This window comes from Doryrhamphus excisus, chromosome 7 (assembly GCF_030265055.1).
Source record: "Doryrhamphus excisus isolate RoL2022-K1 chromosome 7, RoL_Dexc_1.0, whole genome shotgun sequence".
Lineage (NCBI taxonomy): Eukaryota > Metazoa > Chordata > Actinopteri > Syngnathiformes > Syngnathidae > Doryrhamphus > Doryrhamphus excisus.
In genome coordinates this window covers 12,493,899-12,517,284 of record NC_080472.1, presented here as the reverse complement: position 1 = coordinate 12,517,284, position 23,386 = coordinate 12,493,899, and the positions used below count along the sequence as shown (strand labels likewise).

At 43.1% G+C, this 23,386-nt stretch overlaps 1 protein-coding gene across 7 annotated transcripts in view; it reads left to right on the top strand.

Moving 5' to 3' along the window:
* The window catches only part of slc4a11 (solute carrier family 4 member 11), an 80,711-nt gene that overhangs the window by 28,969 nt on the left and 28,356 nt on the right, over nt 1-23,386 (top strand). For 2 of the 7 annotated variants that reach the window (XM_058077325.1, XM_058077323.1), the window contains exons 3-8: nt 103-219; nt 5,631-5,674; nt 7,536-7,764; nt 14,866-14,901; nt 20,118-20,199; nt 22,026-22,149. In XM_058077325.1, coding sequence (XP_057933308.1) covers nt 103-219; nt 5,631-5,674; nt 7,536-7,764; nt 14,866-14,901; nt 20,118-20,199; nt 22,026-22,149 — 632 coding nt within the window. The remainder of the gene's footprint in view (nt 1-102; nt 220-5,630; nt 5,675-7,535; nt 7,765-14,865; nt 14,902-20,117; nt 20,200-22,025; nt 22,150-23,386) is intronic. The other 5 variants (XM_058077326.1, XM_058077330.1, XM_058077328.1 and 2 more) reach the window with 4 other exon arrangements.

The following is a 23,386-nucleotide window of genomic DNA, read 5'->3' as shown; positions in this document are numbered from 1 at the left end:
GTCAATGAGGATGTGACAACTCATGCTAACATCTATCCGCAGCAGTGAAGCCAAGACACACTTTGAGGTCCAGCAGGTGACGCCGTGTCCTTGTGTCCTCAGAGCAGAGGGAGGTGGAGCAGGACGAGGACCACGACGGGCCCGAGGAGGGGCAGGACTCTCCCATTGCATGCGAGGATGACATCCACCTCTACGACAACCAGATCAGCCCGGGACCAGGTCAGTTCTAAACCTGGACTTTTCAGATGCAGGTCAATATCATCTCATATCAATATTGGTTCGGGACATCTCAAGTTTTTACAGAATGAAATGTGTAGCCATTGGGCCTTGGTGGAGGTCAGCGCAATTTGTGGTGGTTTTTCAACGTCCTTTGACTGACAGTCGTATTGTTTGAACATCAGTCAGGACTATTTCCAGCGGCGGATGTTACACAGTTACGTTTAATGTGTTATGTGGGTCACGCTCTAAATAAAGAATCTTTGGAGCCGTCAAGTTGACAAACAAACTGAAAATAGAACTAGAAAAAGCAGCTAAATGATCGACACAGCCCCGCCCACTCCAGAAGATGAGCCTCTTCCAGTCTGTCAGCCGTCAGAGAACTTTTCTAATAATTCCTTGTGGCGTTCCCTGGCTGCGTAACTATGGTGACCAGATGTCAGGCGCTGACTGGAATGACGGCTCCTCGGCTGCAGGTGCTCAAGATTTTGACCCGGTCGACGGGAAGGCAGCCTCCCAGTGCCCCTTCTGGAAGAGCAACGGGCTACCGTTTCCATGGCAACAGCCTCAGGTGTACTTTGGTAAGGGGTTGGGGGTCGGAGAAAGACAACCTGTTAGCTTTGAATTTGACAGGGGAGCGAAAATCTCTGGATGACACCAAATGTCACAACTTTTGGAGAAGCTAACACACGTTGAGATGCTAACTCATGTAGAGGTGCTAACACGCTTGATGCTGTTAGCTTACAGAAGTAACTGAGCAACGACATATACGTAAATGCGTCTTTGGGCGCGAGCGGTCAGGTTGAAAAAAACGTACACAATAAATACATCTTTGGTAGCAAATGAGTTACCTTAATAATCTTAACACATTTACAGTTGCTATAATGGAAGTGAGAATACAACACGAATAAATATTGTTGGCAAAACAGGCTGTAAAGGAGCATGATGTCGAGCGGTTAGATGCGTTCATACAGTGGATGCAGAATAACGATAGCAATGGTCGATGCAAGGCTAACCATCATGACAATGACTTCATGTGACAAGTTATTATTTACTGACTTTGCTGCTGGATAAGAAGCGAAATAAGCATTTGCATTTGCATCATCTCGCCAACATCTGCCGGTTATAATGAACGCATCCCCGTCACGCGTTGCATGTTTGCATGTCAGTGGTCGGCCCGCTTCTCCAGGATGATATTCCATCTCGACCTTTACGACGTCGCGCCTGCTGGATATTTAACTGCAGCACACTAACGATACCTTGGTTAACGCCTCCCAGCGTGTTCAAGATTGATGCCCTTGCACGTAGCTTGTCATGCCGCATGCCGCATGCCGCCGAGGCTTTTTAGGATGTGTCGTTAAACCCCAGGAGGGAAATATTATTTAGTGATCATTACCACTTTATGGAGTCCAGATTTATGTTTCTCAAAGGTCGTCACACAGTAAATTTCACTTTACAACAAAGTGCACTTTCTATTCATTTTGGACTGGATTTAGTGTCCCGGTCATCCACGTTCAGGAATATTCCTGGTCTTCCTTGTCTTTGAGGGATTGTTGTTTTGTGTCAAAGCAAGAACGCCATTTCAGCTTCAGCTTTGATGGTTTGGCGAAAAATGGTTTAACAACATAACAAGTAAATAATAAATAAATAAATGCAGAACTGTATTAGGTTCATATTTATTTCCTCATCATTTTCGAGACCGTTTTTTGTTCCAGTTGGTGTCTGGGCTGACTTAATGCAGGACAACACTGAATGTAAGACTTATATATATATCTTATATTCATTTTCAAGACCAGTTTTTGGAAACGATACCTATTTTTAGTTCCACTAGGGGTCTGTGTTGTCTTATATTGGGCTCAATGTGAATACAGGCCAACCCCGAATGGAAGACTTGTTGTCTTATATTCAGGATCTTGCCAGTTTTTTTTGGAAACACAACATGTTTTTCATTCCAGTAGGGGTCTGTGTTGTCTTATATTGGGCTCAATGTGAATACAGGCCAACCTACTAAGACTTGTTGTCTTATATTCAGGATCATGTTAGTCATTTTCAAGACCAAGTTTTGGAAACAAGACCTATTTTTGGTTCCAGTATTCAGGATCCTGCCAGGCTTTTTCAAGACCTTTTTTTGGGAAACAAGACATGTTTTTCATTCCAGTAGGGGTCTGTGTTGTCTTATATTGGCCTCCAGATGAATATAAGCCAACCCTGACTGTAAGACTTCTTGTCTTATATTCAGGATCCTGCCAGTCATTTTCAAGACCAGTTTTTGGAAACAATACCTATTTTTAGTTCCACTAGAGGTCTGTGTTGTCTTATATTGGGCTCAATATGAATGCAGGCCAACCTACTAAGACTTGTTGTCTTATATTCAGGATCATGTTAGTCATTTTCAAGACCAAGTTTTGGAAACAAGACCTATTTTTGGTTCCAGTATTCAGGATCCTGCCAGGCTTTTTCAAGACCTTTTTTTGGGAAACAAGACATGTTTTTCATTCCAGTAGGGGTCTGTGTTGTCTTATATTGGCCTCCAGATGAATATAAGCCAACCCTGACTGTAAGACTTCTTGTCTTATATTCAGGATCCTGCCAGTCATTTTCAAGACCAGTTTTTGGAAACAATACCTATTTTTAGTTCCACTAGAGGTCTGTGTTGTCTTATATTGGGCTCAATATGAATGCAGGCCAACCTACTAAGACTTGTTGTCTTATATTCAGGATCATGTTAGTCATTTTCAAGACCAAGTTTTGGAAACAAGACCTATTTTTGATTCCAGTATTCAGGATCCTGCCAGTCTTTTTCAAGACCTTTTTTTTGGGAAACAATACATGTTTTTTGTTTCAGTAGGGGTCTGTGTTGTCTTATATTGGCCTCCAGATGAATATAAGCCAACCCTGACTGTAAGACTTGTTGTCTTATATTCAGGATCCTGTTAGTCATTTTCAAGACCGGTTTTTGGAAACGATACCTATTTTTAGTTCCACTTGAGGTCTGTGTTGTCTTATATTGGGCTCAATATGAATATAGGCCAACCCCGAATGTAAGACTTGTTGTCTTATATTCAGGATCCTGACAGTCTTTGTCAACAAGACCTATTTTTAGTTCCAGTAGGGGTCTATGTTGTCTTATTTTAGTAGTCTTATACAGTATTTATACTTGTGGCCTTGTGATTTCTCATGGCCACAGTACGAGCACCTTCCTCCCTGCAGACCACATTGATAGGATGATGTCTCCTGTTGGCTGAGAAGGGGGGGGGGGGGCGTAGCTGTGATTGATTCCCTGACAGGCGGAGGAGGAAAGCCCGTGCTAAGCTAATAACGTCCTCCCCACGGTAAACGGCGGTAAGGGAAGATTACGTAACCGAGATGCCGACCATGAAAGGTTCTTCCCACTTTTTATCGCCGCTCGGCTCTCTGAGACGGGTGGATTAAAAGTCTTATCTGTGCTCTGCGAGGCGCTCCTCTCCTTGTCTTCTCTTTTTAGAAGGAAAGATTTTCTCCTGACTGCGTGATTTTTCCCGACTTGGCAATGTGGGCCATCCACGATGTTCCACATCTACGTTATTATTATTATCCATAATATTATCATCCATATGGACCTGAAAGCCTCAGAGATACTTGATGGAGCTGCGGTCATGTTAAAAGTGTCATTATGTCTCATTTTAATAAAACGCTACATTATCCTTTTGTAGACATCCATCCAGGACCTCATTCCCAACCCGGACGGAGCACTCCACCCTTTTCCGACAGAGAACCATGGCCTCTGATTTGGAGGTGCTGAGTCTCATCCCAGACGCTTCACACTCAACGCTGAAGGTCGCAGCCCGATGAAGCCATAAGAACCACATCATCTGCAAATAGCAGAGATGAGATTCTAAGGCCCCCGAACTGGACTCCCTCAACACCTTGGCTGCGCCTAGAAATTCTGCCCATGAAAATTGTGAACAGAATCGGTGACAAAGGGCAGCCTTGGCGGAGGCCAACGTTTACCGGAAACAGGCTTGACTTACTACTGGCAATGCGAACCAGACTCCTGCCCCGTTTGTACAAGGACCGAATAGCACGTAGTAGCGCGCCACCAATCCCGTACTCCCGGAGCACCCCCCAAAGGACGCCACGAGGGACACGGTCGAATGCCTTTTCCAGATCCACAAAGCACATGTAGACTGGTTGGGCAAACTCCCATGCACCCTCAAACACCCTGGTGAGGGTGTAGAGCTGGTCCAGTGTTCCACGACCAAGACGAAAACCGCATTGGACCTCTTGTATCAGAGGTTCGACCAATGGTCGTACCCTTCTCCCCAGCACCCTGGAATAGACTTTCCCAGGGAGGCTGAGGAGTGTGATCCCCCTGTAGTTGGAACACACCCTCCGGTCACCCTTCTTGAAAAGGGGGACCACCGCCCCGGTCTGCCAATCCAAAGGTACTGTTCCCGACTTCCACGCAATGTTGAAGAGACGTGTCAGCCAAGACAGTCCCTCAACATCCAGCCTTTTGTAGACACACATATAAATAAACATCCAGCTATATTAGCCATGTGCTATTTTCTCATATCATTGTTGTGACATGAAATACGTATTTAGTACACAGAAAGATGTTACACACACACAAAAAAAACACCACAAAAGTCATGCTGTTATTGCCATCGTCATCCTTCTCTTTAAAAGACCAGACGTCTTGTTGAATGAACTTGGAACAAGGAACCTGGCCCTGCAAGGCACACTGGGATTGGACCTTCATGGACTACTTTCCAAGTTTCTAATTACCCAATGTGCCACCCTGGAGGTCAGGGGAACCGGGTTAGAGAGCATGTGGAGCCACTGGCAGTGCCCAGCAAGGTGCACTGTGGTCGGACACACACACAAGCGCCCCGGTGTGCTGCCCCGGAGGTCCGCCCCGGAGGTCCGCCCCGGAGGTCCGCCCCGGAGGTCCGCCCCGGAGGTCCGTAGAAACAGGTTATCGGGTGGGTGGAGGTGATGATGTCATCTTCACTATTTGTCCACTTCCTTGATGTCTTTAATTTGTGCTTTGGCTTCCTCTGGTCCTCCGTTTTACTAAGTGACCCGAAATTTGACATCGGAACGCGGAACCCCTTTGATTGCAGAAAGTTGATCACCTGTTGCACATCATTTGCGGTATAATGCAATCCATATCGTCGCTGTGCTTCTTTCGGACATCCACTTTCCCTTCCAGCCCATCCATTTGTTCACAAGTTGATAAGTTATGATTCTTCAAATACTGAACGCTGTTTTGTTCAGTATTCCATGTCCTTTATTTATGTTGTTATCTCGTAACTGGTTGAGCACCTGGTTCCTGGCTCCGGTTTTCCGTTTTCCGTATTTGCTTCTATTATTAGGAAGTATCGAGTGTAAATTTGATGTAATAATTGCATATTTATTTTCCTTTTTCACAGAAAGCGATGACTCAGGCTGCGTGCTGCTCAACACATCCAGGAAGGTAAGCCTCCAACTTCATTAATAAGAAGTCATGTCAATCTTTTAACGACCTCTTGGCGGCTTTTGGAACGCCGACGCCTGTTTAGCCGTGACACAAACTGCTCGTTAGTGGCGAGGTAAAGCACTCATGAGCTTCGTGTGCAACCATGTGCACGCAGCCAGGCCCTTAAAAATGGTTATGAGAAACACAACTTGACACAGGTTTGTCAACGCAGGACCGAGACACGCTGCTGTCACTGTCAATAGGTTCTGGTCCCGTGCTCCATGTTGGAGGACTTTTGCTGATCCAATTACTACAATTCAGCATCTACATAGCCTTTTGGACGGCTTGAGGCAGTGGAAGAGGGGGGGGGGTGAAGGTCCGATTGCTTGAAACACAGAAAGCACCATCAAACACATGCAACAGGAAACCACTGCAAAGTAAAACTACTGAAATCATGCTAACAGGACCGAAACAGTAGGACCGAAAAGAAATCTAAGCTAAGTGAAGCGTTCATTCATTCATTCATTTTCTACCGCTTATCCTCACGAGGGTCGCAGGGGTGCTGGAGCCTATCCCAGCTGTCTTCGGGCGAGAGGTGGGGTACACCCTGGACTGGTGGCCAGCCAATCACAGGGCACATATAGACAAACAACCATTCACACTCACATTCATACCTATGGACAGTTTGGAGTGGCTAATTAACCTAGCATGTTTTTGGAATGTGGGAGGAAACCGGAGTACCCGCAGAAAACATGCAACTCCACACAGAGATGGCCGAGGATGGGATTGATCTCGGGTCTCCTAGCTGCGAGGTCTGTGCGCTAACCACTCAATCACCGTGCAGCCTGCCCCTGGAACAGATGATTTCTATTTACATCATACGTGGACATGGAAAACAAGGGTGTCCAAATATGTTCCCCCCAAAATTGGGAGTATTTGCTACATTAAAGATGCTAAAAGCCATCCAGTTTAGGTCAAAATATGTTAAACTATCCGAATAAAACATCTTAACTTTGTGTTATAGGTGAGAAAGCCCTGGCGTGCAGCCCCGTGAAGTATTCAATTAAAGCTAAACAAACATAACAGTGAGCGTGTGTTCGAGGGGTAGACAGTAAATAAGAAAATGTTTCCATGTTTCTGTGCACATATGCGATACACACCGATATGCCGAGGTGTGTTATGATGTGAAGACGTTACTAATTAAACCAAATGAAAGAAAGAATCCAAAAATAGCTGCCCACCAGGGTCTCCAGTCGCAAACAAGACAATCCAAATGCTTCCTCAGACAAGATTGTTTGATGTTTTAGAACGAGCAGCAGGGCTTCCACTCGTCTTTGGAATTTTTGTCAATGCAGCGATCGATGCGGGGGTGGGGGTGGGGGGGTTACCGTCTGGGCTCTTAATCGAGCCATGCTCATCTTTTTGTCCATTCATGTGTCCCTTGAAGCATTCTGAGAATGTGTTTTTGAATTTGGGCTTTTTTAGGAGGTCTACAGCCGTCATGAAAACATCATCTTAAAGAATGGGGGGGGGGGGGGGGGGGGACTGAAGCGCTGAGGAAAAGTCAAGGTCACCTTGAGCAGAGTGGTGCGGAGAAAAGAGAGGCAGGACTGATTAGACAGGTCCAGAAATGAATGGCGGTGACGTCATGAAGACAGATGTTGTAGCGCTTGGTCAATGATCAATGAGAGCGAGAATGGGAATTCATCATCTTAGGAAGATCTTGGGCTGCTTCCAATCCACTTTGGGGAAGACCCTTTTCTGTTGTCCGACCAAAGCAAGGTCCATAAAGTCCAAAATCTCGTTGAAAGTCTTCCGTGCATCGTGGAAGCCGCCATGTCCAGGCATGAGGACTAATAGCAACCTTGCCTTTCTATAGTATGTGAAGTTGATGAACTTCGAGGAGGAGATCCGTGCTCACCGCGACCTGGATGGCTTCCTGGCCAGGGCAAGCATCCTGTTGGATGAGACGGCGGCGTCCCTGGACGACGTCTTAAAGAGGATGCTGCACCACATGGGTCAGGACAGCAACGCCCCTGAGCCCAGCTGCAACTTCGAGGAGGTGATGAGTTTGCTTTTCACCGACGCGGGCGCTCAGGAAGTCAACGGTGAGTGAGGACACAGAAGAATCTTCAGCTCACATCTACAACTTTAACCATCTGAAACTTAACTTCTTTAACTATAACACTCTGCAACTAAAGCACATAACGATCTCAATCTATACGTTTGCAAGTATCTGTAACTGTCTTCAATATCTACAACGATGTACAAATCTCTAACCATACAGCTGTGTCTGACCATCTTAAACTATCTATCCCTGTCTCCAAGTATATGCAACCTTTCAAAACTATCTACAGTACAACCACCATCTGCAACGGCTGTATATGGCGCTATCTACACATATCTGCAACTATCTACAACTGCAACTATCGACACCTATCTGGAACTACAGTATCTGCAACTTCATACAACAATTTGAGAACATCTACGCATTTTACAATCTTCTGCAACAATCTCCAACTACTGCATCTACAACAATATGAAACTATCAGAAACAACTGTATCTAATCAAACTACCGTTAACTATCAACAACTTCTGTATCCAAACAATCTGCAATGATCTACAACTGCCGTATGTGCAACAACCTGAATCTGCAATCATCTGCAACTACTGTATTTACAACACTCTGAAACGACCGATAACTATCTACAACTACTGTATTTACAACAATCGGAAACTATCTGCAACTACGTGTATCTACAACAAATTAAACTGAGCAATCAGAAACTATCTGCAGCTATCTACAGTATGATTACTGTGTCTACAACAATCTAAAACTATCTGGACGATCTACGACTGTCGTATGATTACTGTGTCGAGAACAATCTGAAACTACCTGGATGATCTACGACTGTCGTATGATTACTGTGTCTACAACAATTTAAAACTATCTGGACGATCTACGACTGTCGTATGATTACTGTGTCTACAACAATTTAAAACTATCTGGACGATCTACGACTGTCGTATGATTACTGTGTCTACAACAATCTAAAACTTATCTGGACGATATACGACTGTCGTATGATTACTGTGTCGAGAACAATCTGAAACTACCTGGATGATCTACAACTGTCGTATGATTACTGTGTCTACAACAATTTAAAACTATCTGGACGATCTACGACTGTCATATGATTACTGTGTCTTCAACAATCTAAAACTATCTGGATGATCTACGACTGTCGTATTATTACTGTGTCTACAACAATCTAAAACTATCTGGACGATCTACAACTATCGTATGATTACTGTGTTGAGAACAGTCTAAAACTGTCTGGAAGATCTACGACTGTCGTATTATTACTGTGTCTACAACAATCTAAAACCATCTGGACGATCTACGACTGTCGTATGATTACTGTGTCTAGAACAATCTAAAACTATCTGGACGATCTACGACTGTCGTATGATTACTGTGTCTAGAACAGGGGTCAGCAACCTACGGCTCCAGAGCCGCATGTGGCTCTTCAGCCTCTTTGTTGTGGCTCCCTTTGCAATGCTCAAATATTTGTTTTAACACCCAAATGAGGAAAATATGCATCTTTGTAATTACTTTTGAAAAAAATGGGACTTTCTTTGAGACCGTATACTAGCAAGAGTACTTGATCAACTCCGCTTTTTCTCCTCTGAACTACTTTGATACCCCAAAATTCCCTCCAAATCTGGCAGTCAATCAAAATCTTGGGAGACTCGCAATTTGCTCTGGATGTGAGCATGTTGCTACACATTTCTTGCACGGGGAGAACATGCAAACTCCACACAGAGATAGCCGAGGGTGGGATTGAACTCGGGTCTCCTAGCTGTGAGGTCTGCGCGCTAACCACTCGACCGCTATGCAGCCCCTATATTCTGCTGTTAAATTATGTTTCGCGGCTCCATTCTATTTTTCTTCAGTGAGCGAGGGGGTAAAATGGCTCTTTTGATAGTAAAGGTTGCCGACCCCTGGTCTAGAACAATCTAAAACTATCTGGACGATCTACGACTGTTGTATGATTACTGTGTCGAGAACAATCTAAAACTATCTGGACGATCTACGACGGTTGTATGATTACTGTGTCTACAACAATTTAAAACTATCTGGACGATCTACGACTGTCGTATGATTACTGCGTCTACAACAATCTAAAACTATCTGGAGGATCTACGACTGTCGTATGATTACTGTGTGGAGAACAGTCTAAAACTATCTGGAAGATCTACGACTGTCGTATTATTACTGTGCCTACAACAATCTAAAACTATGTGGACGATATACGACTGTCTTATGATTACTGTGTCGAGAACAATCTGAAACTACCTGGATGATCTACGACGGTCGTATGATTACTGTGTCTACAACAATTTAAAACTATCTGGACGATCTACGACTGTCGTATGATTACTGCGTCTACAACAATCTAAACCTATCTGGAGGATCTACGACTGTCGTATGATTACTGTGTCTACAACAATCTAAAACTGTCTGGACGATCTACCACAATCGTATGCTATCTGCAGCTGTCTATGATGATTGTATCTCCAACAATCTGAAACTTTCTGCAGCTATCTGCGGCTACTTTATCTAATCTGCAACAATCTAAAACGTACGCCAACCATATCGACAACAATCTGAAACTACCTGCAACAATACCCCAACTATCGTTGCGACCAACGTATCTACAGCGATCAACAACGATCTACAACTACCGTATCTCCACAATCTGAAAGTATTCTCCACTATCTACACGTGCCTGGAACTACTTACAACTATCTACGACTATCTGCCACGACCTGCAACTATCATGTGTTGAGCGTAGCGTTGCATCACAACACTATTGATTTTGAATGACATTGTGTATTGGAGACACAGACACCTCTATAATGTCACCATTTTCAAGTCCGTCTTTGTGTTCCATCTTGTTGACAAGAAGCAGATTTGACTGTTCAGTTAGCAATCTGCGCCGTTGTCGATGATGTGACGGCCACCTGTCATGTCAAGGCGTGCTTGCTGTCTCATGGCGTAGACACCTGGGCGACGTGATAATTGACTGGTGTCATTGATCGCTCACTTAGCTCCTCAAAGCACCGTCGACTGCCACCTCTTGACCGCTCGCCTGCCGAAAACATCCCCCTCCTGCCTCCTCATGTGCTCAACTATGGCTGCTGCATGCCATCCATTTGCTAACAGATACTTTCTACGTGGGATTTTGTAGTAAGAGAAAGAGCAAACATCCTCAAGGCTATATTTTATGTGCTCATCTGGTTCCGTTTACAAAAACTGTTTACAAATGAATGACATTTTAGCCAAAAGGAGACAAAAACACACACCACTTGTTTAGGTAGATTTCTTAACAGGAAGATGACTGATGTGCCTTTTTATTATTTCAATTCATCTTCCAATGAAAGGGTGCTAAACTACACACAATTCTTTAGAAGCACTTTATGATGTTAGTGTCAACTAGCCAGAACTGCACCATTCTGTAGGTGGGGGCTCGGATTATTTTCTGGCCTCTTGCTTCTTTGGCTCTCTCTGGTGGACAGAGGCAGCTGAATGAATCAGTTTTGAAATGCTCAGAAATTATTTGCTGGGATATTTTTTTTTATTAAACTCATATTTGTACTTGTATATTTCTTAGCTACATTTTTAGAGTTTAGTTGCCGTGTGATGAATTTAGTACTCTTTGTAAGATCACACGTGAGTCAGACTGCTTTGCTGAGTAATGACCTCCGGCGATTTCCAATGGCTTGGCAAGCTGATTGTGAGTATTTTCATAGCTCATGAATAAAGAGCTACCCTGTCCTCACAGTCTCGTGCGGGCCATGATGTGGACTTATGCCGCTTGCAGTCCAGTGTGGCTTATTTCATGTTTTACTGTTATTTATACACATGAATGTTAAGCAAGGAAAGAAATAAGGAGTTATTTTCACCAGCGTACCCTCCATTAGACCACTTGCTTTTCATGCAAAAACGTGAGCACATCCCAACTGTTAGCCATTGAAGGTCAGTCAAGATTTACAAGGTAACAATGAGATGAGATTTGCCTCTAAATGAAACAAGCCTCTGCAAGGGCTGGTGCTCCACCACCTAGCCTGACGTTCTGGTAGTTTTTTATGGCCGAGCGATCGCTCGAGGAGACGAGGAGCACGGGAATAACCTCTTTCTCCTTGCCGCTGCTAACTCCTCACAAGCCAGCCAGGCTAGGCAGGGAATGCGGGGAGACTTCAGCCAAATGTTGAGCGTCTTTCCCTCCGAGGAAACATCTTAGCAGCGGCGCAGCAATGGCCGACGAGAACGAGGAGATAATTAATGCCGAGGATGATGTAAGACTTTGTCAGTTATGCGAGCAAACACATGAGATTCACATTCAGAGCAACCCAAACTGCCAAGAATTGAAAACCCAGACTTGATTGCCAGTTTTTTCAGTTTTGCTAGTTAGCCGCTGGAAAAAATCACTACAACGCCGGATTTATCAACTCCTGTTTAGAACGTACATTACATTACAAATATGGTCATTTACGGAGGCCAGCAAGGTCGAGTGGTCGCTGCAGGAAATGGTGAACTTCGTCTGATCTTCATCTCGGGCTCCTCCTTCCGATGTTTGTATAGCATGGAAGTACTAGCTCGTAGACAAAGCCAACAGAATTGACCATATTTTCTTTCCTGGTCATGTTGCTAAGCGAAATTCATGGGGCTGAATAGTAACTGCCCCACCAACCAATGAAATAGCTGCATCTGTCAGTCGCGCCCACAAGCTAGGATGTTTCAGGATATTTTTTTTTACAAAGTCTAGCGAGTGTTTGGATTTTTTAAAAAGTTCCATGTATAGCTAGGCTAGCGTTACAAGCGTGGGTGCACCTCCATGTTCGTCTGCCGGCGCTAGCGGTGGTACACGTATCCACAGGGCGTTGGGTTGTCCTGCTCGCTCAGCAGTAGTCTGAGAAGCTGCTGTACATTTTATGTTTTACTATTGTGTATTTCTAAATTATTACTTACTTGTGCGAGTGATTGATATGTGTTTTTTGTGGGATGAATGCCTTTTATTGGAGAGAAAAAGCCCAAGTGAGCGGGTTTTCCCACAATAAAAATATACTTTTTTCCCCAAAATTCGGAGCCTCATAAATATGCGGGGATCTGTTGTGTGCCGGGTGTGAGCGTCCACCGCATGGACGTGTCATATCCTGTGCTAGGATTGAATCTTCTGAGGGCCAACCGAGCGTGATGCATCACAGCGGCGAGATAAAGCAAAGATCCAAGTGTGCCAGAGAACAGAGAAGATGAAAGCTCCCTGAGATAATTAGTCCTCCAGCATGTACTGACGAGACACTCGTTTTTTTTTTTTTTGGATGCCAGCTTCTTTTTCTGTTTTGTGTTTTAGTAATTTGGGATTGGTGCACATTGTAAACAACTCGAGTCAACACAATGGAGATTTACACAAAAGACTAAATGATGCTTGTCCTGGCTCGGTACATTCATAACTGCATGCAAAGAGGATGATGATGGCAACTGTGATTGACCACACAATGGCTTATTGTCATCAGAGCGACTCGTGTTGTTGATGACGAAATGTTCCTCATCTGTTCCGGTTCCTGTCAGCTCTCCGTGGAGGAGAGGAGCATCGTTTGTTTTTCAGGCATTGTTTGGAACTGAAAGCAGATAAAAACATGGTTGTTTTGGTGACTCGCGTATACGACGACAGCATTTATCAGATGCCAACTTCGGAAAATGGGACTGATTGACACGGTGAAATGATACTTTGACTTAAAGTACTGTCCGTGAAAACAATGCCAGATGTACATGGGACTTTCAAAAAGGCTGTGGGTTATGTTGCATTGTGCCATCAATCAAATTTGAATCATTAGCCATAATGCATCAGCAGAAAAGCTAAACAAATATTTCGACTGAGACGGGGGAGGGGTCCATAGCAGCACTCGTGCTTTTATATCAAAGGTTGCCAAAAGCCAATTGATTAGATTTGTGGTGAGCCTTCAAAATATGTTTATTAACTTCATTCGAGGCCTGTAGACATGAAATAACAGCCCTATAGTCACCTTTAAACTTGTATTACCCAAAATAGTGGAGACGATAATAGAAAATAAGCACCTTAGCATTGACAGCTTACGTTCTGGAGCAGCGTTGGGAAAACTTTTTGACTTCCTCATTCAGTTCACAAAATTGTCCGGGGGCAGGCTCTATATTTGATACATGCGAACTGTTTTACCTTTATAATTCCAACAGTCCATCTGGAATTATTTATCCGTAAAAGTGTCACATTCTGTTCCTTATTTTCAGGAGCACAAACATTGGATCCCATCAAATAACGAAATATTTTTTTACAATATGTAAGTATGAGTATGTCAACATCGGCCTACAACACGACTCTGACTCCTTGAAAGTCATGTTGCCAGCTTGTATGTTAAAGGTTTAAATACAACTGGCGGGCCGGATTCAAACGCTTAGCGGGCCGCATGTGGCCCCCGGGCCTTAGTTTGCCCACCTTTGTTCTAGAGGCTATTTTCTCATCTGTGGAATGTTAGTGAGATCTCAAGAGTAGTGTAGAATACTGTTAGACCGCTGATGCACTTCATGCACGTTATTAACAAGCAGCCAACACGCGCAGTGAACATTCAGAAAGGAGCTGCTGGAGGCCACTCTCTCCAATGCTAACCTGCTAACTGCTAACCTAACCATCGTTATTTCCTGAATTCATTTTGGAAAAAGCAAGATAGAGTGAACAGGTAGAGCCGCCATAAATAAATGAATCTATGGAAAACACAGCTTCCTGATTGGACGGCGTGACCAAACTCAAATGTCAACAATAAAACTTGTCCTCGGATGTGAACAGGGCATCGAACAGGACTGGACATGCTAATTCAAGTTTTGTCACGTTGTGTGTCTTTTTCTCTTTTTTTCCACATCTGATCTCATCTCTCGTTGAGTCTCCTGGCACCGGTCCGACACGGAATTACAGCTATCTGTGATAAAAATCCAATTTGGGATAATAGCCTGCTGGATGCTAATCATGATAAAGACGTCCAGCACACATTGAGCAGACTTGTGGAAAATTGTAGAACGTGCAGGAAGTGAAAGGAAATGTGTGTGGTACCTGACTCTGACCGTTCTTTCTCTTTTCCTTCTTTTCCTTCTTTTCCTTCTTCCCTCCGCTAGCAGACACGTCTCAGAGTTTTGTTTTCTTTGATGACGGTAAGCCGGACTAATTGGACCTAAATGTCAGCAATCAGCGCCATGCTTGTGTCCCAATCACCATCAGCATTCCTCGCCACACTCGGGACTGGGTCGATCCAGAGAGGAGAAGTCACATGATTACCATTCTCCTCTCGTGTCATATCGATGTACGCCCCCGAATCAAGGCCTCTTGATCAGCGCTGTTTGGGAATATGATATATCATATTAATACATGTCTCATCCTCCGTCTTACACAATACGTACAAATTGTCCAATCTTAGACTTCTGAAAAAGCAGCACAAATAATGTTATTGCAGCACCATTGGACAAATGCAGCACCAGACAAGAACATTTATCACGTTTTCAAAAGTTAGACTTGTTGTTTTTTAGCAGTCACGGCTTCTTTAGTTTGTTCCTGCCTGCTTGTAAGAATTAGTATCTGATTAGTAATTGATACTAAATGATAATTGGCGCCAAACATTTAGTGTGTCATGATGAAGCTGTCGTACCATATTGAAGTACGTGTTTTTTCTGGTTGCCATTGGGGATACTCGTAAAATAAAATACAAAACGCTGATCTGTGACAGTAGCCACGTATACATGGACCCAAATATTCCAATTGGATTCGCTTTATTTCCTCAAACTGAAAGAATGTAACCTTTGTATACGCCTATCCCAATGACTATATAATGGGATTCACGGGGGTGGAATATTCCTTTCCCCAATCCGATTGAGGTATCTTGTACCCGCTCAAACCGAAAGTTGTCAGGGTGCGTTCTTCTTCTTCTGTTGTTTATTGGCGGTTGGCAAGCAGCTTTCATGTGCATTAGCGCCATCTGTGGAACAGAATCTAAACCCTTCTATACGCCATTCACAAGTCCAGTTTTATTCAAAAGAAAATATATATCTATATAAAACATATCCCCAGTTTAATTATAAAATATTAGCAAGATTGGATTTGATCTTTTCCTGTTTAAATTGATCCCGGGTGCGTTCTTTCAGCGCATGCTCAGATATGACGTAACACGCAGATCCAGACGTTCTTCAGTTTTAAAAATGGAGGCCAGCAATCGCCACTGGACTGCTGCGGAAAGTTGGTTTTTGATCCAAACTAAATTTCAAGACTGGACGAAGGAAAAACTGGCAATACAGAGTTATTCCAACAAGTGGAAGAAAAACTCGGAAGTCTGTATCACGTGATGTTGATGTTTACGTTTTACTGCGCATGCCCCATTGACTATTCTGTTGGATTATAGCGGCCCATGTAGACAAGAGATTGGAATATTCCTTTCCATGGATACCATTGTTTTTGGAAAGGTCATTCGGAAAGAGAAAAAACCCCTCATGTAAACGTGGCTAGTGTTGAGTTGTTAAAAGTGTTCGAAAAGTGTGTTTGGTAGCCGGCTTCTTCCTGGTTCATGAATAGTCTAATAATAATAATAGTCTAATAGTCTAAGTTTTCTGACGGAAAACTTTGCGAACGAAGCAATGCACTACAATTTCAGTTATCCTCACAAACTTGAATTTTCACTTTTACCCTCTATCGAACTGTATCGAACCTGAACCGTACAACCATCAGGCCTACACTACCGGTCGAGTGTTTTACAACACTCCCAATTTCTGTCTGTCTGTTATTGTCCAGTACAGTGCTGGTCAACGGATGTTGGCGATGGTATAGTACCACAGTGCGTTCCGAGCATTGTCTTTATGCAAACAGCCGAGCTACTAAGTACTCCAGAACTTGGAACACCCTAGGAATTGGTTGAACCAACTGCCAAGGCTTGGGCAACCTGAGCTTTAAATCGCTGACCCCCTTTTGTGGTCCCAAAATCAGACTTTTTTCCATCAACCTGAAATAATAATACATTATTTGTTAGATACCTTTTTTTAACGCGTGGCACTTCACCACTTACTTACCTTTGTACCCTTCCAAGTTAGGATGTCCGATGTTGGCTTTTTTGCTGAAAACCGATATGCCGATACAGTCCAACTCTCAATTTCCAATACCGATATCAGCCGATACCGATATATGTGACATGACGTATCGCCTATGGTGGAATGAACACACATGTGTTGTGCACAACGTCATTTTTTATTAGCGGGAAAAAAATCAGATACCGATATCAACCGATGTTGAGCCCATAATTATCAAAATAAATAACTGGAAAAATTGGTCTGTTGTAAAACTTTCGACCAGTAAGGGCATTTAGTGGCTGGACGGGACACACAAAAAAACCAAAAACTTTCAACCAGTCGCGTATGCTCTGATGCTACGTCATTTATTTAGCTAGGCAGCATGGACAGTACAGTACATAGACAGTACAGTAAATCCCTGCTTTTCACAGGGGCTTTGCCCCGGAACCACGATCGAATTCCGACCAGTTTCGACCTCTCCCGCCAGCTTGACATCGACATTCTCCTCCAAATTCAGATCAACATTTGCAATAAAAAAAAAAGAACTCTCAGCTTCTCTCTTCAATTGCTATTGTTCACTTGCGTCACAATCCAAGTTAAAGCCCCAAATATACCGAAACACATTTCCAGTGTATTTTTTTATTCAGAGTTTTCCGTGGAGATGTCCACGGAGGAGAACGCAGACAAAAGTGTCATCAAGCGGACATATGTGATTTTGTGATTACGAGCGTGACACCTTAGCGCCACTCGACCTCGTCGCCGCATGTATCATTCGCGTCATTTGGCCGACGGATTAGCACTCGTCTGGACGACGCTAGTCCCGTGGCCGACCCAGTCCCGGCGGCCCCTACATTTTCACATCGCCATGTGATCTCATCAGTGTCCCGTGCGCTGATTGGCCGACCATGTCCGCCTCCATATAGGATAAGTGTTTCATCTGCCACCTCGTCTTATTTAATCACCTCCTTCACTGTGCCCTCCACCAGCCACCAAGGAAACCAATCATTCCTCTACGTGTGTGTGTGTGTGTGTGTGTGTGTGTGTGTGTATGTGTGCGTGTGCGTGTTCACTGACAGGTCCGCCAGCGTTGAGGCCGCAGTTAATCTTTTAGGCTGCATAAGATTGAGAGGTTTTATTGAGGTCACCTCTGAGCTTCATGCAGGAAGAGAACCTGCTGCACACCTCAAGCCGATATCTTAATCATCATCATAACAATCAACGCCATATCTCCTCTCTCTTATTTGGGACATGTCATCAACCCCCCCCCCCCCCCCCACCCCCCCGGACCAAGGCTGTCATGTCTGTCACACGCTTACCTTTGTTTCTTCTTTACCTTTTCTTTCATCTGCCGCCTTTGCGTGCCGATCACTGACGAAACGGAGTCGAAATGTCGCGCAGCGTTCCGTGCTGGAAGTTGTTGCTCGCCGTCACACAGTTGGAGGTCACCTTGGCCGAGGGTGCCGACCCCCACCTGTGCGCTCCAATCAGCGGCTTTTGCTACACTTTTTGTTGCCCTTTTAGTGGGGAGCCCAAAACTCAGATGTGTGTTGGATACAGTATTTGTTTTTTTTATATCTTTTTCTGATTGGGGGAAAAATATGATACCGATATCAAAAATATAAAAAAAAATTTTATCCACACCCCTAAAAATAATTTCATTATTCATCATTGCATTATTGTAAATGATTATTTTCATGTACTTATTGTAATTATTACACCTGTTGATCATTTTAACATTTATCTCTATACTAATCGGTGTTGATATCATACTAATAACAAAAGAAAATGGTCAATAAATCATAAAAGAATCATTTTACAGCCATAATAATTTATTATCTTGCATTACTTCAAATGATTGTACTGCACTTGTTATGATTATTGCTCTTTTATTCATATTTACTTTGGTACTGTAATATAATAATAATGATAACTTGAACAAAATGCATGAATGTACTACCATATTACTAAACTAAAACCATATTAATACAATAACATAATAATTAACAATATGATCATTCTATAATGTTGGTATTAATAACAAGAAAAAGGACTAAAAAGTATCCAAATGCGGTCCATAGAAGAAGTTGCTGGTTGTATTTCCGAGCACAATAAGGGTTATGATCATGTGTTCATGTTATGCAGCATTATGAATATTGATATCTGGTTATGATCATGTGTTCATGTTATGCAGCATTATGAATATTGATTAGTGGTCTGGCTCCAATCTGGAACGCAGGTCTTTGGAGGGTGTACCCCACAATGTGGATTTTCCAGGACCCCCCAGTGAGACAAAAAGGAAGGTTACGGACACGGAAGGGCGTCAGGCGCTCCCGTCTACTAATTGAACTGAAAGCGTCTCGTCCTCCTTTCATCTCGTCGCTCACGTGTTTTTGGTTGTGACACTCGGCGTTTGTCGTCTCGTCTCCCTTTTTCGCTTTTTCATCCTCTTCCACCTCAGCTAATTTTTTCCCTTTTCTTTTCTTCCTTTTTATCAGCCTCATTCCGCCTTGCTGCTTGCCGCGCTCCTTCATGGCGCTGGAGCGGTTGTCATGGCAACTCACATCATTTTCTGGCCTGAATGGGAGCTTCTTCACTGATGAGATGGTAGATGGCGGAGATAAAACAAACATTAGAATATGGAAATAAACATTCCCCTTTATGTTACAACGTATTCCTAGTCCTCCCGGGGGAGATCCCAGGGAGGTCCAGTGGTAATGAGGCGTGTTAGGCAGGTCACATGATCATCACATGACCATTACTTGTCTGTCGCCTGGTGACCGACATCGTCATCTGAAACCAAAGCTCATTAGCGGCGGCATCTTTGGTCTGGTCGTTTGGGTGCTGGATGCGGTTTAGACGAACATGTACACGGGGGCTGCTTTTTCCAGCGGGGGTCGCATATGGAAAAACTGAAGGATGGTGGGGGGGGGACACGTTGATGCAATAAAGATATCAATGCTAAATATATGCTTTGTCAGCCTTGTGGTATAGCTTCCAAGGCTAAAATGTAGTTGATATTGTTAATAAACAACAATATGACATGGCAGGGGTGTCCATACTGCGGCCTGGGGGCGGTTTGTGGCACACAGCTTGTTTTATTGGGCCTTGGAGTATTCTAACATACACAAAAATAATAATAATCCTAACAAAAATGGTGGATATTCATATCCATCTTAGTGTAAAATACCAAAATGGCCTCGCATCCTTCCGTTTTTCAGTCAGCGGCCCTCGGTGGAACAAGTCTGCCACACATAAATCAGATGTGTGTGCGTGTTTGCACCCGACTCATCGCCTGTCACGCTCAACCTTTGCCCCCACAGTCCACCTGCTATCAGAGACCATCCAGGGGGTGACGGCCACCGACACGGGGGTCCATTACCAGCAGTCCTGGCTCTGCATCCTGTGAGTGGCTTTTGTTTCTTTCACCGTATCTGGGCATGCACTCACCGGCCACTTCATTAGGTCCGCCGGAACTACACCTCCAGTACATTTATTATTGCACTTGTACTTTCTGTACTGCATCCCAATGACATCTGGTTTTAATAGAATAATAATTCTATGCATTTTTCTGCATTTTCCCCACATCAATACAAATAATCTTTTCCAGGGTCAAACTGTGGCCGTCATGAACGCTTTATTAAGTGTCCAGTGTATACTATATAGTTGTAAACTACTTAACAACGATAACTAAAAATGATAAAACACTAACATTAGACAGGAAAATATCACAGTTGTAACCAGGAACTTTTATGATTAAAAGTCATTTTTTAACATTCTTAGCTGTACTACGAGTGTAAAAAGATGTAAACAATGTTGAGGTGCAAACCAAAAGTGACATAAACAGTATTTTTCACCTTTAACAGACAAACAACAAAGGTGAATTTGAATTGTTGCATATCATTCTTTAGCGTTAAAAAGTTACTATTTAAAATAAACACTTAAACTATATTAGGAAAGCAGGAGGTGAACAAATGTAAGAGTTACTGATTGTAAAAGTACCAGATGGAGGGGTAGGATTTAATAAGCTTTGCTTCTTCCTACTCCTTTTGGACATGTGGAACTGGGAACTGATTATGGGATGCACTCAATTGGAATCTGATGCATGTTCAAATGAAATAAAACCATTACCATTACCATAACTAAAAATGATAAAACACTTATTTTTAACATTAGACAGGAAAATGACACAGTTGTAATGAGGAACTTTTATTATTAAAAGTCTTTTTAAATTTTTAACATTTTTAACAACATTTTTAAACAATGTTGAGGTGCAAACCAAAAGTGACAAACAGTATTTTTCACCTTTAACGGACAAACAACAAAGGTGAATTTGAATTGTAGCACGTCATTCTTTAGCGTTAAAACGTTACTATTGTTACTATTGACAGTTACTATGGTACCCATAATGTCATTGTATGGTCATATATATCACCTCGTACTTCGGTACGTGACAAAAAAAAATATTAATAATTTAAAAAAATTATTAAATAATTTTAAAAATTTCAAACAAAATGAAAAAAAAAAACTTATTAGGAAGGCAGGAAGTGAACAGTTGACAGTTTCTATGGTACCCATTATGTCATTGTATGGTCATATATATCACCTCCTACTTCGGTATGTGACAAAAAATAAATACAAATACAGAATAATTAAAAAAATAATAATGAAATGATATTAGAAAGGCAGGAAGTGAACAAATGTAACAGTTACTGATTGTAGGATTTAATAAGCTTTGCTTCTTCCCACTCCTTTTGGACATGTGGAACTGGGAACTGATTATGGGATGCACTCAATTGTAATCTGATGCATGTTCAAATGAAATAAAACCATTACCATTACCATTACCATTACCATGATTATGACCATGACCATTAGCAATAGACGTAAGTAAAGAATTGTTCTAGTTGAATGCAGCATGTCCTAAAATAAGGCCAATGTCTGAATTGAAGAGTGATAAAAAGTTGAGCCTTTAGTGAGCCCCTCCAGATGAGACCCTCGGGTGCTTTAAAGCATGAAAAGCGCTGTCATCCGCTCGTATGTCAGCTGACAAATATTGTAAAAGTTATTTCCTCCTGGCGCGGCAAGGTAGATGGTTAGCTGGGAGAAGGAGAAGAGAGAACGGGTCACGCTAGTCATGCATTCCTATGGCGTCCGCTATTGATTTACGGAGGAGGAGGTCGAGCTATGCAAATGACATCCTTGACATTCCTCTTCCGTGTTTGTTCCAGCTGCAACGTGAAGAACCTGCAGAGGCGTCACGTGTGCATCTCCCGCCTGGAGAGGCCGCAGAACTGGGGGGAGAACTGCTGCGAGGTCCGCTACGTCATCCTTGTCCTGGCGCCGCTCAAAATGGTAAGCACATAGCTTACAGCTATAGCGTTAGCATACGTGCTAAACCCACCCACTTCTGTTTCTGACAAAGGATGTGATGTGAAAAAAGGGACAAAAAATGTATACAATATACCGCTTATATATAATATATATTTACTATAAATTTATTTATTTTATATATACCGCTTATCCTCACGAGGAGGTGCTGGAGCCTATCCCAGCTGTCTTTGGGCGAGAGGCGGGGTCCACCCTGGACTGGTGGCCAGCCAATCACAGGGCACATATAGACAAACAACCATTCACACTCACATTCATACTAGTGGCCAATTAACCTAGCATGTTTTTGGAATGGGGGAGGAAACCGGAGTACCCAGGAACCAGAGTCCCCAGGGTGGGACGAGGGTGGGATTGAACTCAGGTTTCCTAACTGTGAGGCTTGCGCACAAACCACTCCCCCGCCGTGCAGCCCTACAATACAATATATAATTGTAAATCCAATGGACTCCAAAATATGAACCAAATCTAGACCAGGGGTGGGCAAACTATGGCCCGGGGGCCACAGGCTGGCCACCAAGCGTTTGAATCCGGCCCCTTGCAAGTCGGATGTCTTTCATTCATTCATTCATTTTCTACTGCTTATCCTCACGAGGGTCACGGGGGTGCTGGAGCCTATCCCTATCCGGGTCTCCTAGCTGTGGGGCCTGCGCGCTAACCACTCGACCGCCGTGCAGCCCCACAATATGATATACGTATAATTGTAAATCCAGTGGACTCCAAAATATGAACCAAAAATACATTTTATAGAGAATAATAGTAGTTTTACAGTATAAAATACTTGGTAATGGTAATGGTTTAATTTAACATGCATCAGATTACAATTGAGTGCATCCCATAATCAGTTCCCAGTTCCACATGTCCAAAAGGAGTAGGCAGAAGCAAAGCTTATTAAATCCTACCCCTCCATCTGGTACTTTTACAATCAGTAACTGTTAGATTTGTTCACTTCCTGCTTTCCATAATACAGTTTAAGTTTTTTTAGTAAAGAATACATTATGAATGGAATGCATACATGAACATCCCTCTGACCTATTTTGGAGACTTGTTGGCGAAGACGAAGGGAGGCTGACGCCAATTCAGTCGTTTTTCTCACCTTCTTTATCAAATTGCTGGCTTTTACAATTGTTTTTGGCCCCATGGTGGGTTATTTATCAGCCGCACTCATAAAAAAAAAATGCCTGGGCATCGAGTCACCAATGAG